Source organism: Papaver somniferum, chromosome 10, assembly GCF_003573695.1.
Source record: "Papaver somniferum cultivar HN1 chromosome 10, ASM357369v1, whole genome shotgun sequence".
NCBI lineage: Eukaryota > Viridiplantae > Streptophyta > Magnoliopsida > Ranunculales > Papaveraceae > Papaver > Papaver somniferum.
Genome location: NC_039367.1, coordinates 141,966,363 through 141,984,246, shown reverse-complemented (window position 1 = coordinate 141,984,246; position 17,884 = coordinate 141,966,363). Strand labels below are relative to the sequence as shown.

Below are 17,884 nucleotides of genomic sequence, written 5' to 3'. Positions count from 1 at the left end.
TGGCAGAACATGTTTACAATGTTCTTCAAACAAATGGGGAACCCAGGAAACCAAGATGCTCGTGAATTTTCTCATCTTTTACAAGCAATTAATCAGGCTGCCACGCCATTCCTTGATCAGGTAAGGGAAATGGATCGAGAAACATTTATCGGTGTAACTGAAGCAGAAGTGATCCAAACAGCTCTGGATAATTAGGAGGAAACTCACGGCAAACCTTTTCTTTGCGAATCTTGTTTCAACATTCTTAAAGATGGTCCAACTCAAGCACATCTGTACTGCACCCCAAGGGCTCTCCCTGTCTTTACTATGGAAGAAGATGTTACTCTTACTCGATGCTGGATACATATTATAATGAGAAATATGACCAGTGACTATTTCTTTGAAAGAATGTTGCAAAGGTTTGTAGAATTTCGAAATGAGTATATAAAAAACAACAAGAACCTAGAATTAAGATTTTCATTCATCAATAAGAATGTCAAACATTATATAGAAGTTTTGTGGATGGTTCACCGTAGTAATTCTGGATTGTCCAATGAAGAGCTGTTGAGTATGTGAATACCTTTGTCCTCATTGGGAAACTGCAGTAATATATTAATCAAAATTATATTTGACGTAACTTGTTATTTATCTATTTTTCAGAAAACCATCGTTGAAACCAAATTTACTGAAGAAAACAAAAGGAAGTTTAAGCATTTTGAATGCTATGAACTCTATAAGGTTCATGTCGCTGGATTTGATGTAGTTTAATGTTATTGTTGTCGTTTATGAAATCAAGTTACTATATATTCAACTATCGCTTAAATATAAAATGAAGGTCTAAATAATTTCATTTATTATATTACTGCCACTTCTTTTACAAGATATAAACTTAGACAATAAGAATTTAAATAATTGTAGCACAATCTTTGACCTTTTGGTTTTCTTCAATTGACGTAACTTCCATTCAACGCGCCCGTGAACTGTTTCTCCTTTGTTTTTGAAACTTCTATTGTTAACTTTCAAACTGGAGCTTTTCAATGCCTTTTAGAGGAAAATTTTCTTGGAGCCACTTCTAAAACTTGCACAGATCTTTTCTTTTTACCATTTTCGATTTATTTTTTTAAATTATGACATATGTTATTTGTAGCGGCCTCAAATTTTGCTTCACAGAAAAAAATTTGCCTTATGAGACATTTCAAGAGAAAAACAAGTGGAAAAAATTCAAGAAAAGATTGAATTTTGATGTGAGTTGAATGTTTGAATGGATTGAATATTTATAGGGCCAAAAATAGCAGTTAGGAAATATGACCGTTGCCTGGGCCAGTCGGTTTCAACTGCTCCGGCCGGCTTATTTTAACTCGAAAAGTCCTCTCCCCGCTGCCAAAACTCAGTTTGGCCATCCACCTGGACAGACATACCAATAAATTAGATGGTAAATTAGATGGTGTGGAGTTGCTCTTAGATCTTCAATAATGTTATAGACTAATAGCGAAGGAAAACAAAATCCTCTCTCTAAATTAGCGTATCATTTTCTAACTTGGTAAAATAAATGGGCTTGCAGCCGAGCAGGTAGGCTAGTTACTTATGGGCTCGCTTAGCAGCTGCGCGATGGCCATCATAACTCATAAGCTTGATAACATCTTCAAGCAAGAACAGTTTGGGACGCTTCAAGGAGGGTTAATGTAATACTAGTAATACTTACACTTGTCTAAACCTTGTTATACGATAATCCTGCCGGGTTTGTTATCAGAAAATGTAAATTCCAGATGAGGTTAATCTCCGGATGCTTATTTGTTGAACAGAACATTGTACAAAAAGTCTTGTTCTGTAGAACTAGTTGAACCGATTAAACTTCCAGGCATTAGAAATTCAGAAATGAACTTAGGGAGTTCAGTTGTAAGAATAGTACGGTTCTTGTTAGGCATTTTCGGTTGCCTCAGCTGTAACTGTTTAATTTTCAGTACTAAGATCGGAATTTTCAAATTTCGAAGATGCTACATGCCCCTGCCCAAAGTACATTCTTGTATATTTCAGATATGGTGCCTGGAGATACTACTTAGGAAGGTCTGGCTAAAGATGGAAGGACCTGAGATTAAAAAGAATGGCGAAATGAGTACATTATCAGGAAATATGAATGCACAAGCAGGACATGAGTAAAATTCTTCCTTCACATATACAACAAACAGAACAATCGAAGTTGTAGTGCGACACAAAACGAATCCTTATTACAACATGAGTAGGTCTGCTAAAGTAATAGTTTCAAAGGACTTTGGCAAAGATGCATTGCTCTGCACTGACCGTGATAGCTCCGCTGATACTTCTTCCATAGTTGGTCGAGTAAGGGGATCAGCACGTAAACATGAAAATCCAACTTTCACAATGCACATTATTTCATTCTGAACAGCAGCAGGCGGTGCTCCAATGCATTGGTCTAAGATGTCTCTCAACCTTATGTTTTGCCCCTTGTTCCTCGATGACGAAGATGAAAGAAGAATTTGAGAGAGCAATGTGATGATTTCAGATGGATGCCTTCCCATTAGTACTTCTAATATGATCACCCCAAAGCTATAAACATCACACTTCTCCGTCACCTTCATTGTGTATGCAAGCTCTGTAAAATTATTAGACAAAGAAATGGATATGTGAATATACTTTTCAACTTTAGAAATTGGTACAAATAGCCATCAAATTATAAGAGTTTTTGTTAGATGATGTACCTGGAGCAATATATCCATAGGTTCCTGCAAGTGAAGTCCAATTGGATGAATCTGGCTTCAAAATTCTAGCCGTACCAAAATCAGAAACATGAGCTTCATATTCAGAGTCCAATAAAATATTGTTGCTTGATATGTCCCTGTGAACTATTGCTGGAGTGCAATCATGGTGCATGTAAGCAAGTGCACTAGCCGTTCCCCTTATGAATCTTAACCTCTTTATCCAGTCGAACCCCATTGCTTGTTCCCCATTGCATAAAACATTTTTCAGACTTCCCCTCTCTACGAACTCATAAACCAAAAATGAGATTTTCCTTTCAAGATTAGAGCAGAAACCGAAAAACTTCACAATATTCCGGTGTCGGATTTCTGTCAGTGCGTGAACTTCACTTTCAAATGACTTGATATCAAATATCTGGGAATCACCTGACAGGTGAAGTTTCTTCACAGCAACAACCTGACCTGTTGACAGCTCTGCTTTGTAAACACTCCCATATCCCCCCGTTCCAATGCAGTATTTAGCATTAAAATCCTCGGTTGCTTCAATTATGTCTTCGAACACTATTCTCCCATCGTAATTACAAATTGAAAATAAATTTCTTCCGGTATTGGTAACTCTAGGCTGATTTCCAAGTGCCATACTTCTTACTGATATTTGTCGAAGGCGAATCAAAATGGCGAGGAGTATGAATAAAAGAAACAGCGAACCGAACAAAGGAAGCAGGATTATTAGCACAAGTTTATTATGCTTGGACTGTTTTCTTCCAATAACAACCGAAGAATTACACGGTTTTAGACCTCTAGAGTTCTTACCACACAACCCTTTATTGTTCTTCAAAGCATCACTGGAAGCATCCTTAAAGGCCTTGATGTTTGGAAGAGAACCACTCAATTGATTGTAGGAAATATTGACAGTGGTTAAGCTAAACATTTGATCAAATGAAGATGGAACTGAACCAGAAAGCTTATTATGGGATAAATTGAGATTTATCAGTTTGCTTAGTTTCCCGAGAGCTGATGGTATCTCTCCACTCAACTCATTGTAACTAAGATCTAACAATATCTGTAATGAATCCAAGTTTCCTATCTGGGGTGGGATACTTCCAATGAAATTGTTTGAGTTCAAATTCAGAGATAGTAACTTTGAACACTCCCCTAGCTGTTTGGGTATTGGTCCGATGAACTTATTTCTCGATAAGTCGAGATCTTGCAGGCTGGATAACATTCCAATGGCAGAAGACAACTTACCTGAGAGTTGGTTATTGCACACACTCAAATAGATCAATGAAGACAATTTGAACAACTCCTCTGGAATTTCCCCTACTAAATTATTGGAAGTAAGATATAGTGCACTTAAACTTTTCAACTTTCCCATTTCAGATGGTATTTTGCCACTGATATTGTTCCATGTGAAAGATATGGCTGTTAAATTCTGACAATCCCCCCAGTCTTTTGAGAGTTCACCATAAAACATATTGAAAGCCACATTAAATCTAAATAGATGCGGATACACGTGAAACGCCTCGGTTATATTATCTACCAGATTATTGTTTTCAACTCCGAGGACTCTTAAACTAGTGCAATTTCTAAGACTTCTTGGTATGGAACCCGTGAAGTAGTTATAACCTGCCAAAAATTCTTGCAGCATTCCGCTTTGACATACATGTTGAGGCAAATAACCAGAAAGCTTATTCTCAGCAAAATCTAATATTTTCAACTGTGTTAGATTGTTGATTTCTATTGGTAACGAACCGCTTAATTGATTTTGAAAAAGTGATAAACGAGTCAAATTTCTCAAATTACCCACGGAAGCAGGGATTAAACCAGTAAGTTGGTTTTGGAACAACTGTAAGATGGTAAGAGACCTTAGCCTTCCAATATCTTGAGGGATGGTGCCAGTAAGTTGATTTCCATAAACGGATAACCATGTAAGGCTGGCCAAGCGGCATATAGAAGTAGGGATTGAACCATTGATACTGTTTCTGGACAAATCAAAGGTGGTAAGAAAGCGTAGCCTTCCTATATCTCGAGGAATGATACCAGAAAGTTGATTTTGGTTAAGGGAAAGATCGTCTAGTCTAATCAAATTGGTTAATGAAGCAGGAAGTGAACCACTGAGGTTGTTTGTAGACATATCAAAGCTTATAAGAGACCGTAGCCTTCCTATATCTCGAGGAATGATTCCAGAAAGTTGGTTATTATATAGGTAAAGAGTGTCCAGACTAGTCAGATTGGTTAAAGAAGCAGGGATTGAACCACTAAGACTATTCGTGGACAATTCTAAGAAGGTAAGAGAACTTAACCTTCCGATATCTCGAGGAATGACACCCGAGATTTGATTTTCATAAAATGATATACTGGTCAAGTTAGTCAGATCGCAGATAGAAGAAGGCATTGGACCACTCAGATTATTTATGTACAACCTTACATCAGTCAGAGAATATAAATTGCCAACTTCATGAGGGATGGATCCACTAATTAGATTTTGAGAAAGGTCTAAGTATAGCAGACTTGTGAGAGATGATATTTCTGGTGGAATATGTCCAGAAAATTTATTGAAGGAAAGATCAAGGTGGGTGAGTTTTGAAAGAATACTAATTCGGGATGGAATGGTTCCGAAGAGTTCATTCCTGCTCAAGTCAAGACTAACAAAGTTGGAGAAAGATGAGAAATTGAATATATGGAGCGTACCTTGTAAACCCAAACCAGCTATATTCACTTCATTGACGTTTCCCTTTCTATTACAATTGATTCCATACCACTTGCATGGACTCGTTGTACTCGCAGTAGAATTCACCTTCCAAGAAGAGAGAAGAGAATGATTTTGGTTAATAAGTGATGATTTCCATTTCAAAAGAGCATCTACTTCTTCTTCAACTAGTTGTATATTGTAAGTTAAAGAAACAAAAGAACGAGAAGCAAAGACAGATGCATCCGAAGATGAAACCAACAGTAATGCCAGAACTAACAGAGCAGCAATGGCAACGTTTACTTGTCGTAACATTTTTGCAAATAACAGATGATGAACAATTTTAGTTTTCTGAGTGATGATTAACATATATACGACCGGGTTATACTCTAGTGACAGTGTGCTCCATTTGTAATGCATCCAACCTGCAGCACAAAAGCAATGAAATTATTGAACCAAAGAAAAATATCGAATTCTCTTCTCAGTTATTGCATTCTGAAGAAATTGAGCTGAAGGTCATTAATATTCGTAGGCCACACCAAATATAATAAGCAATTTATGTTCCTGCAAAAGATAAGCCTGTCCCCAGTCTTTAGAGAGTTGAGAGTTCAAAATACAACATATTGACTGTCAGACCAATCCTGTTTAGATGTGGATACACATTAAATGCCACTGTTAGATTATCTATCAGTTCATTAAATGAAAGCTCGATATGTATAAGGCTGGTGCCATTTCTAAGGCCTGGTTATGAAATGCCACAAATTGTTCAAGTGTTCTGCTTTGACAAAACATTTTGAGGTAAGATAACCAGATTTTTTTTTTCGTTCACAAACACTACTTTCAAATGTGTAAAATTGTTGATTTTTAACCGGTTGATTCATTTTCACAAAGATATAAAAAAAGTGTAAATTTCTCGATCTACCCACAGAAGCAGGGATAGAACCAGTGAGTCTGTTTGTAGATAAAGTAAAGCTCGTAAGAGAGCATAGTCTTCCTATATCTAGGATAAGCAGTGTTTCGCACACTCACTTCTGTCAGTACAGTTAGTTTCTTTAGTGTACTCAGTTTTTTCTTTTCTTTTCGCTGGCCAAACAAGAACTAAAACTAAATAGAAACAAAAACAGAATCTGAGGTCAGAGACTCAAAGATACAAGGAGGGGGGTGGGGGGGGGGGCAACCCATCTTTCCCCGATAAGATAGTTGCAAGCATAACTTGCGGGGAACATGGAAGCATTTGTTTGCTTCCATAGCAGTGTGTAAAATTGAAAAGTTTGAAAGGGCTACAGATTTGCAAAGATGTCTCTTAATAGGCTCCCTGTTCTCCAGGGGACTGCCATAGACTTTTAAAGTAGATTATTAAGCAATTGCAGGCAATCACTTTCAGTCTTAATCTGAGTAAAGGAGCAGTTCAAAGCAAATTTTGGAGCAATAAGGCTTGAGCCTCTGCGACAACAGGTGCGCTGTGATTAGATACCATACAGATTGCTATGAATCACAGTGCTCCAGCAAGTTGGCAGAGGCCCACTGCACTATTTATGCTCAGCTAACAAGTTGAACATAAATTTGAATATATTCTAAAGCTTCCTTTCCATCTTGGTTACTAACTAACAGAGAAAAATCATCACTTGTTAATGCAAACTTTTCCTAATCCTGTACGAAAAGGAAAAAAAGCAATTTGGGGTTCTTTTCGGAATACTGACTCAGATGCTCCTCACTAACTAGGACCCAAGTGCTTTCACATGTGGAAAGCTTTAAGTACCATGTTTCTATCATTAGTTGCCTAAAGTTTAAAGTTGTGAAAAAAGCATACATATTAAGATGTCAACTGCAAAGAAAATAATGCATTTTTTTAAAGTACCTTTATAGGCTCTCAACTTTCTGCAAAGCTAAATTGCTGTAGCCTGTCTGCAAAGAATAGTTAGATTCGCAACCGGGTATCACCTGCAAAACTGTCCACCTGAACATAGGCTTTGCCTGTCACATAACAAATTTCTAAAGATATTAGAAGAACTAATTGTACAACAGTAACACTGAAACTTCAAAAATTTCATTAAATGAATTAGATTGAAACTATGCATCAAAAGTTGACTTTCTTTTCATTGAAGTAGGTTAACAGAAATTACAGTTTTGAATACCCAATTGGTCTATTCATTCGTTTTCCAATTCTATCAATAATTCTTCACATTATTGTTTTAACATAGTAATTCAAACTAAGAGGAAACATGGACAACATCATACATATGGATCAACCAAATTTTGATCCTTCATGTCTTCAATTCAGTTCAGATAACACTTAACCATAAATTTGAGCATACCCATATTCACATAGCAACCTAATTCATGGAAGAATCGCAATGAAAAACACGAAAATCACATTTCGGAGAAATGGCTTCCAAAAGGAGTTTAGCTGTACTCTCCTGCCTAATCACAGCTCCTTTTTTCTCTACCAAAACTCCAGCAACAATCTTCTCATAACCACCACAACTCCCCCCTGAAACATAAGCAATCAACGCCCCCTGCACCGGTCCCAAACTCGGGTTATACGCAGCCGATTCCGTATAAGATCCCTTATACACCTTCCCTGCAGAATCCATTAAAGCAACACCTGATGGGCACCCACTATATGGAGCATGACACTTATTTGCAGCTTCAAGTGCACAATTCTTAAGCTGAATCCAAACCTCTTCATCCTCACCCTGAATTCCATTTTGATTATGAATTCCATTGCGTTTAACAGAATCAACAAGAACCAAACAATTATTATGTGCCTCCAACAACAAAGGATGATCTTTCTCTAGCAAATCAGGAGGACCAAATGGATGACTCAACATAGAAGACAATGGATTAAAACACAAACCAGAATCACGAATTCCATTATAATCAGCAGGCATAATCATGATTTTGATATCACTAGCTCTCCTAATTTCTTGCATAAATTGTCTGCAATGGCCACAAGGCGTTGCAGAAACAGCAATATGTGAAATCCAAACAGGTTTCTCACCATTAATATTAGCATTAGTGATCAGGAATTGTTCAGCATGAACTGAATGATGAAGAGGTAGATATGGAAATTCAAGATTTCCACCAAAATAAACCCTCCCATCAGATCCTAATCCAACAGCACCAACATGGAACTTTGAAATTGGTGGTCTTGCTAGTTTCTGTGCAGATTTAACTAGTGAGGGTAAGAGCTGAACAACAGTTTCAAAACCTAAGTTTTTTGCCATTGATTCAGCTTCTTTTGCTTCAATTATAAATGTTTGTTTCTCCATTTTTTTTGATTAGATCTTGATGCTGGGTGTGTTCGATTTTTTATTTGAAGAAATGGGTTTGTGATGATTTTGATTTTTGATTTGAGGGAGAATTTAGAGAAGAAGATTGAAGGTTTTTAGTCTGTTTTAGACTTTAGTTTCTATCCTGGAAGTGAGGAGAATAGAAGAGACTCGAATAATGGAAATGAAGGAGGAGGGATTAAGGGCCTGTTTGTTTGGTTTATATAGGGGAAGATACTTTGGTGGGCCGCACGCACCTTAACCACTACTTGAGGTAAGTGAGGTGGGGGTGGTGGTGGGCTGCAACCAAGATGGCGTCTGGATATCAGAAGTATAAGTTATAATCCTAGAAATTATAGCGTATTTGGATACGAAAAATAAAAGTTATAAGTAAAATTATTTTTCTCCACAAAAAACTGATTTTGTTGTTCCTAAAAGTTCCTTTGAAAAGTAGAACCAGAAATCGAAACACCCTGCAACAACTTTGCTTTGTAGAAAGTTTTATTTTTTTAGTAGTCAAAATTTAGTCTTTTGTCTTCTAAAAGTTGGAGGATTACATTTTAAGGTGTACGGAAACACCTTATAAGGGAAAATGGATTTACATGTTAAAAAAATTTCTCATCTATGATCCAAGATATGCTATTGGTTTCCCTTATCTGTAATCCCGGATATATATAGGTAGCCATCTGGTTGTATCCTTGACAAATACTAGAGTAATTTTTTCGGTTAATGAATTTAGCAGGTGAATGTCATGATTATAGAGTTGCTAAAATATCATGTCCCAAACAGAGAACAACTAGTCATCCAGTAATGAGCATTCAATCATTTGGAGGATAAAATGAGATGCCCGGATCAATCATTTTCCAAGTGGAGGAAAATGCGGTAGAGTTTAAATAGAACAGTTTTCTTTTGTACTTATATTTCGTGTGGGTTTCATTATGTGGGGGTGTGAATGAATAATGTGTGATTAAGGAGAGAGTCTCTCGGATGGGACCGATACACTGGTACGATTTTATATCGGGATATTATTGTTGAAATATCGTTATAATATCAATTCCAAATTTTAAACTATAATTTTATAGCAAACATTTTCTGTTAAGATATAATAGATACCATTAATTTTATCAAAAACACAAAAGAGTAACTTCAATAACTTTAAAGTTCACTACCTAAAATGATTATTAAACAAGTTCAAACTAGAAACAGGAGAGTAACTTCAACAACTTTAGAGTTTACACAAAATTGGTTAAAAAGACCAAAATCAACAATTCCTGGGTGAAAAGGACATTTAGATTTTGATACTGTTTAAATGGACAAAAATTTAAAAATAGCCAAGATGTAAACAATTTCATCCTACCCATTTTCAAATATTTTTTCTTATTTTTAATTTACATCAGGATGCATCCAGTTTTATCTTTGCTATTTTTTAAGTTTAAGTCAGGATGAATCCAGTTTCATCCTTACTATTTTTTTGGTGTCCATTTCACCCATACAAATTTTTACTCGTCCATTTGAACCATGTTTTAAAAATATTTGGACAAATGACCCATTTTCTGTAAAGTTTACTACTTAAAATGGTAATTAAACAGGAATATTACAGTTTTAATCAAAATCATACGAGTCATTATAGATATCGGCTGATGATATCGGGAAAATACGTTTAATCTTTACCTAAAATGACTAATTTACCAATACCGGATTATCGTAAAAATTTCGTACCGGCTCATATCGGCCGATATTATCGGGAAGATATCGTATCGCCAATATACTATTTCTCGTATCGCTCCAGAGCGATATCGATATTTCGGTGATATACATGCAGATATTGACTACATTGGGAGAGACTAGTGACCGGTTAACTGTGGTGAATGCGTGGACCAAATGAGTGGATCCAAGAATAGGATCCCTTGAGAATCAACTTTCTCGATGAATATTCTTCCTCTTGGTTTTATAATAAAAAAATTTGAAAATGCATATCACTCACGTCATCAACTAAACGACCCGAGTACATGCTAATTACGTTAAACTGATGCGCCAAAGACGTGACTCAGAGGCTAGTCTGAGAAAACAGTGTTTATTGTTAACTAGAACGTACCCCACCACATTCCGATAATTCTGCATCTACCGGGGTTGAAATTCCGTGGGGGTAAACACAACCTTAACGGGATCCACAGTGGGTAATAGCCACCCTACAATTCTCCAGCGGGATCCACGTGGCTGTTTCTCACTAGATATTGGATACAACTCCGGTCAACATAGCATTACTCACCGCATTCACCGAATGGTAGTCAAGTCAAGTTCAGCAGGAGCAACAATAACAATTTCTTTCTTTTCTGACAAAAAAAAAAGAAATTCTGCAAAAAGTTATCTTAAGTAACTTAGTATATTAGTTAATTTCTAGGTTAACATCAATTAATCACCCAAACTAAATTGGTTATTAAGTAAAATAGTTGGATACAAAACTTTCTATTTTACTTTTTTTTTGTCTCGTAGTGGCAGACCCCAATCTAGGAAGGTTTTACATAGTTTCCTTTTAGTCCCCTCATTTCAAGTTTTGACTCCACCACTACCTTTCCCAACAAGCTAGTACACCCGTAAGCAATGTTATAAGACTGGGTCTAGTGGTGCTTCCCAACCACTTCCCAACTCCTTTACACATCAGCCTGGGAAGGACCTGGGTCTTGCGATTTTTCCTATAAACTTTCTGGGACGGATAATTGTTAGCCGTTCTAACCATAAAAAACGAGCATTGATCAGCCGTTCTCTATATAACGGGCACCAATCGTCCGTTTTGGATGAAACGGTTAATGGTTAACAGTTTTCCTTATCTTGACCGGTCAAAATCGATTGAATCGGCTAACCATTAACCGTTACACTATTTACCCTAAAACATCCAGAGAACTCAACAGAGTTCTTTGGTTCTTCTCTTTTTTTTTTTCCAGCCACACAGTTCTTCTTCTTCCCCCTCCGTAAAAATTACAAAAAATCGTTTTCTTCCATTCTTTTGTTTGGGTTTGTGGAACAAGGGTGAATTCGAAGTTGGAATTGATTTGAAGGCGTTTTAACCACTCAATCGTTAAAGGTAAACTATTTTAACCTAAAATCCTAGTTTCCAATTTCCTTTTCAATTAAGATTAATTGTGCAAAATTGATAGGTTATTGACACTAATTGAATGCCACAACTATTAGTTACTGCTTTATGTTTGTTTAAAATTTATTTAACATGACAAATTTTTGATACTTATTGATGAACATGGTTGATTGGTTAGCTATTGATGAACATGGTTGAATTATAGTGATATTTGATTTTAGATAATCCTAATTATGTATCCTAATTATGTTGCATGTCTTGTAATTTTGATAATACACAATTCATAGAAATGTGGGAATCCAAATTTGTTAGCAAGATATGGTTTTGAGTATGAAATTAAGTTTTTCCTCTAAGAGGTTTACATTTGTTTGGTGATTTTCATACGTTAATATTTGTTTGTTTGGTGCATTTAGATAATGATATGGAGTACCCAACGGACCAAAAGTTGTCCGTAAAAGGTAGAGATGGCCATACATCAGGTTTAGATGCACCGAAGATGAAAATGAGGACTAGTTGGGGAAGAATTAAGGATTATTATGGTATCGTTGTCTTCAATAATCCACACACACTTCAGGTATTAGATAATTGTGTCTTTTCCAAGATATTTTCGTTTAATTTTAAGAATTCAGATGTGCAAATCACAAATGCTCTAGTAGCTAGATGATGGCATACAACCAACACTTTCCATTTCCCGGGCTTTGAAATAGGATTGACACCTTTAGACTTTGTAATGTTAACTGGAATTCCTATAGGTAAGGGTGAGCCTATAAATTACTGTAAGAGGTTAACTAAAGAATATTATGAAAGTTTAGATGATTTGCACTTTAGTGGTGTGATCCCCAACCTAAATAGTCCATTTGCAAATATGGAAGATGATGCTCAACCCCCCTGGACAAGCCAGGAATTCTAAAAAACCATGGGATAGTAAATCCTCAGTTGTATGTCTCTCTCACCTTTCACTTATATAAACAGTAGGAAAGGTATTGACAACTCCGAGGTCTGGGAGGAATTGACTAGGATTTTTCTTCTTTGGGTTATTGGTCAAGTATTCATCGGAACGACTTCCTCTAACACTTCAAAAGCATGGTTGGTTGTTTTGGGAGATTCAGAAAGCTTGCAAAATCTTGGTAGCTTTGATTGGGGTTCATTTATTTATGGTAGACCGTTAAACAACATGGACAAGGTTTCTGGTGGTGTTGATAATAACATGGAAGCAATGTGGATAATATTAGAGTATTGGTACTATATTTACTTTCGTAATTGTCAACCATTACTAAAAGTTGGATCATTCGACCCGGAACAAATTTACCCTGCGATTAATATGTTTCAATCAACCTATACAAAGGGTGTGAAACAGTTAGACTCCGGGAAACATTCTGTGAACAATGCTAAAAGACAGATGGATCTGAGACTGTAACCTGGAGCATTTGTTTGGCAACCATGGGTATTGAATGCCCACTATGAATATGAGGAAGTAGTTTTAGCAAGAGAGGTTAGTCAAAAGAGAATATATTTCAGGGGAGTAGTGGATACGAAAGATGAGGTCCTTTATCTTGGGGAGAGATGTTTGAGGCAGGTGTTAGGTATAATTTCAATTCCTTGTCCGCCTCCAGATTTTTCAATCACTAGAAGTGAGGATATAATAGAAGGGGTTCATTACTTTCTAGCCGATGAAACTGAATATGTACGTTGGTTGAAAACTGTCAGCATGGGTCCTTTGTTACCAGATTTGAGTCGTGTTCAAAACTAAGGGTGCACAGGAACCGAGCCGGACCGTCCCGGAAGCGGTGGAACCGTACCTGTTTTTGTCCCGAACCGAGGAAGAGGGTACAGATACCGGTCCAAAAAATAGGAACCAAGACTAGGGAGGTACAGGTACTCAACCCTACCCATATCCCATGCCGAACTGTACCGACTGTACCGATCATTTGTGATCGTTAGATTTATATCTAATCTAACGGTGGTAGATATATAGTATATATAGGAATGAAGTTAGGGTTAGAAACAGAAGTGGTTCATTTTCTTTTTCCTTCTTCTTCTTCTTCGTCGCTCTCCTGTCCTGAGTCTCCTCCTCCATCAATGTGTTCATAAGAACACACGTTAAACACCACCAAATCCATCACTGTTTGTTTGATTAATTCAATAAGTTAACAAGAAGTCTATAACAGGTAACCGAAATTTCTTTGATTGTGATTATTATTGTGAATCTGTGATGTTTTTAATTTTTTTGATTTCTTTTATGTGTGTGTTCAGTTAAATTTAGACTGAGGAGTGAATTGGGTACCCAAAATCTTGATCTATTTGTTCTGAATCTTCTGATTCCTTAATCATTTGATTAGGTAAGATGCAATCTAGATCTGTCATCTGTATCATTTAATTTGAGCTTCATTAGTTTGATTATAAGTTTGTAACTTAATGATTTGTATTACCAATTCTAGGGTTTTGGAATTTTCTGCTATCTCTCTGCACCCTTAATCTCAAATTCTCAGCCAAAGGTAAATCATTTCTTTATTCCATTGTTTATTTATTGGACTGTAAATTTTAGATGGGTTTCTAATGATCAACTTTGTGGAGATACTTATGTTTGAAAGATACTAGAAATGATGGAGTTTATGTATGTTTCCTGTTGATGGAGTTTTTGGGTCTTTTCTAGGAGTTAGTTAGGGTCTCCAGTCTGCTATATGCTTGTTGATGGAGTTTTTGCAGAAAGAAGCTATAATGGAATCTAATTTCTGGTTCATGAATACAATGATTAGAATACATGTTTCTTCTTTCTTTTGTTATATGTCAAATGTAAAGTTAATTATTGTACTATTAAGCAAAATGAAGTAATTCAAAGGTTAATCATCCCACTAAACTGGGTATAATTTGTTTAACTAAAATACTATTTGAGGTGCTGATTTTGCAATTATGTTTTTGTAGCGTTACTTGGTCCTATCAACAATAATGCCACCACAAGTGCTGTTGCCATGGAAATGTAATAGAAGATCAAGAATCAAGACTTTGTATTTGTCATTGCCAGTTTGCCACCATTGTCCAATCATTCTGTCATTGCTACTGCTACTTGATAATTCCACCACCAGTGCATTGTGGTTAAGAATTAAGACTATTGTGTGTGTTTGTGTGCTACTGCTACTTTTTCTTTTTTCAGATTTTCAAGACTTTGGTTGTTTGGAACTTTGGTTTGCTAGTATTATTGTTACGTGTTAGTTGTTAATTTGTTCTTTGATTGAGATATTGGTTAATATATTGAAAAAAATGTAAAACAGGTACTCAATTTGTCTTGAAAAATGATAGGAAAATCTGTCTTTGAATCCTGACAAAAAGTACCGATTGGTACCGAAACCGTACCTGGTACCGTACGTGTACCGAATTGTACAGGAACCGTACCTGGTACCGTACGTGTACCGAATGGTACCGAAACCGAGGTAAAAGGTACAGGTACCGGTCCAAAATTTTGGAACCGAGCCTAGGGAGGTACAGGTACTCAGCCTGGGCAGGAACCAAGCCGAACCGTACCGTGTGCACCCTTATTCAAAATCACGAAAAGGTTGGTATTGGTAACATCAGAAGCTCTGGTTCCGTTCCTAATGTACCTGCTCTAAGTCAGTTTGCAGAAACATTTTTCTATACCCAACCTGAGACACCATGTACATTTCCTACAGTAGAGTGGTTATTTCCGTATGTCAACTCGGAGGGAAAACGTGAAATACATCATCTTCCAAATATCACCCATCGTCGTGATTGGAGTAACATCCATGGCACCGAGGTTAGTTATTCATACACCTTATTTTTGTAAATATATTAGTATAAATATAGTTTTTTATTGTAGTTTTTATTTACAAACCAATAATGTAACAGGATCAGTGGAAATGCTTGGCACAACAAAGTTTTGAAAAGACTGATGCACTCGAGCAACTATTGTGTGACCGTTTTACGTATGGCCCTTCTGATGCTGGTGGTGCATCTTCTAGTGATTTTAGCACTGAACAATCCCAAGAAGAAGCTTCTCTGCGCGGGACATTTCATACGTTGGGCTTAGGTGGTTCTGGTGAGTGCAGCCGTAAGCGTCAAGATACTTCTAGTTTGGTTGATCATGGAATAGGGTATCACCCAGTTGTCAGGGACGCGGGTACTAGTCCTACCTACTCAATCCCAAGATTGAGTCAAGAAAAAAATCCTTACTTGAACAGTAATGTGGATTTAAATACAGATATGGAGTTTTTTGTTGACACCCAGGTTGAGAACACACAAAAAAGGTCGTTTGATTTATTCCCAGCAACATAGTTGTATGACTTTGTTGTTGTTTTAATATGTATGAAACTGGGTTTAAATATGTATGAAACTTTATGTTTTTATTTGTTACAATAGATTTTAAAATTTCATGGGAAGTGACATTTCTTTTAAATTTCATAGTACCCATGAATAATAACTTCTGAAATTGTTTGTCTGTTGATATGCAGTGACATTTCTTTTCAAATTTATAGTATCCATTAAAAATTGGCCTTCTGACATTATTTGTCTGTTGATGTGCAGTGACATTTCTTTCCAAATCTACAGTGTCCATGAAAAATAACTTCTGACAATGTTTGTCTGTTGCATTAAAATTTATTTTCTTTTGCTTTAATAAATGGTTGGTTCATACTTATCCATAGAGACCTTTTCATCTCGTAGAATCCTTTAAATGACTGTGTAGCCTCTTAATAATTCACACCAAATAAAGAATTCTTTGTTCCATCGTCCTTCAACATATCACTCCCCTTAAAAAAAATTTGAAAATGGTTGTGTTTGATTCATCTGAAGATTTGGTCATCATGAAATCTTGGGTGAAAATTAGCTCCCGCCGTGAGGTAGTGATTGGTTTCTTACCAACAAAAACTTTTTGGGAGATGGTGTGGCAGAATTATAAGTTAGAGTTTGGAAATTCCCGACAGAGAACCATGGATAGCTTAAAGGACAGATATGGAGTAACTCAGGAGGAAATGCAATTATATTATGCCTACCAGGCCGAAGCTGTCGTGAGTTGCCGCGATCCTCAATCCATAACAACTCAAATTATTTTAAATATAAACATTTTTGTAGAATTTTTTTTTTTTAATACATAAACATTGATATTAAAGGTTTGTTTTTTTTTCTTACAGGAAAGACTTGCTGATTTGAAGTAGCGACAAGTTAAAGGCACTGAGTTTCCCCACCGGGAAGTTTTTATATTTCTAAAGACCAAGTTCTCTGATTTCCTAACAGAGCTTAAAAGTTCCGGTGATTCATGAACTCAAATGTAAACCCTGGTTACGATAGGTTTTGTGGGCACACCTCTCTGTAAACCCTCACGAGATAACACTCGTCCTTTAGGGTCACCTAAAGGTTTAAAGCTTTAGTACTTATGCTATAATTGTAACCACGATGACTGAGAAATTGATCCACGGTTTAATAAAACTATATATTATGTTGTGTTATATTATTTATGCTACACTTATTGTATTGGCATTCCATCAGCCCGGTTCATTTAGGCATAGACAAGACCATTCCATGAATTATTTTATTTACTTTTAAAATAAATTTTTCTTTTCAGTAAGTTACAAGTCACTTTATCTCTGCTAGGTCATTCAGTTATTTGAAATACATGACGATCATTTAACAGTATATGTAAACACTATAAATTCAACTATCCTTAAGGCAATCAACACACACCAAAGAAAACATTTTCCTCTCCTACATTTTTCATCTCCTCAACAAAATCATCCATAACGCCTTTGTATACCACAGAAGAAGATATAGCCATCATAAATGCTTGGATAGATGTTGTTACTCTCTCGGAGGTTCGTCGTCATTTGGTGCCGACAACTAGAGTTTGGAGACAGGTTTTCGATAACTATAGAGATGTTTTTATAAACGTTCATCGAAGAACAGAAGCAAATATAAAGAGTAGGGTTGGTGTAATAAAAAAAGGAGTGAGCCAATACATACACATCCAAAAAGATATTTATGAACAATATAATAGATCTCCTTTATTGGCCGTTGAAAGATTTTTAAGTGTATCTTGTATATCTATCCACTTCATATCCATTTTTGTTTCTTTACTTACCTAAATTATTATGTGTATATAGGAAACTATGACGACTGCTATGTACGCTACAAA

General features: G+C 36.2%; 2 protein-coding genes across 3 annotated transcripts; both read right to left on the bottom strand.

The window, feature by feature from the left end:
* Window positions 1-1,985: 1,985 nt before the first annotated feature.
* On the bottom strand, window positions 1,986-7,365 carry LOC113318371 (MDIS1-interacting receptor like kinase 2-like). 2 transcript variants are annotated; one of them, XM_026566520.1, is made up of 4 exons: window positions 7,241-7,365; window positions 2,697-5,807; window positions 2,278-2,590; window positions 1,986-2,065 (listed from the first exon to the last, which is right to left on the bottom strand). In XM_026566520.1, the coding sequence occupies exons 2-4, from the start codon at window positions 5,800-5,802 to the stop codon at window positions 2,050-2,052; spliced, it is 3,435 nt and encodes a 1,144-aa protein (XP_026422305.1). In that variant the 5' UTR covers window positions 5,803-5,807; window positions 7,241-7,365; the 3' UTR covers window positions 1,986-2,049. The 2 variants fall into 2 exon arrangements, with proteins under 2 accessions (XP_026422305.1, XP_026422304.1); XM_026566519.1 differs by lacking the exon at window positions 1,986-2,065 and having other exon boundaries at window positions 2,139-2,590.
* An 88-nt stretch (window positions 7,366-7,453) lies between these two features.
* Window positions 7,454-8,860, bottom strand: LOC113318372 (cytidine deaminase 1-like). Its single transcript, XM_026566521.1, has one exon. The coding sequence runs from the start codon at window positions 8,652-8,654 to the stop codon at window positions 7,716-7,718; it is 939 nt and encodes a 312-aa protein (XP_026422306.1). The 5' UTR covers window positions 8,655-8,860; the 3' UTR covers window positions 7,454-7,715.
* Window positions 8,861-17,884: the final 9,024 nt, after the last annotated feature.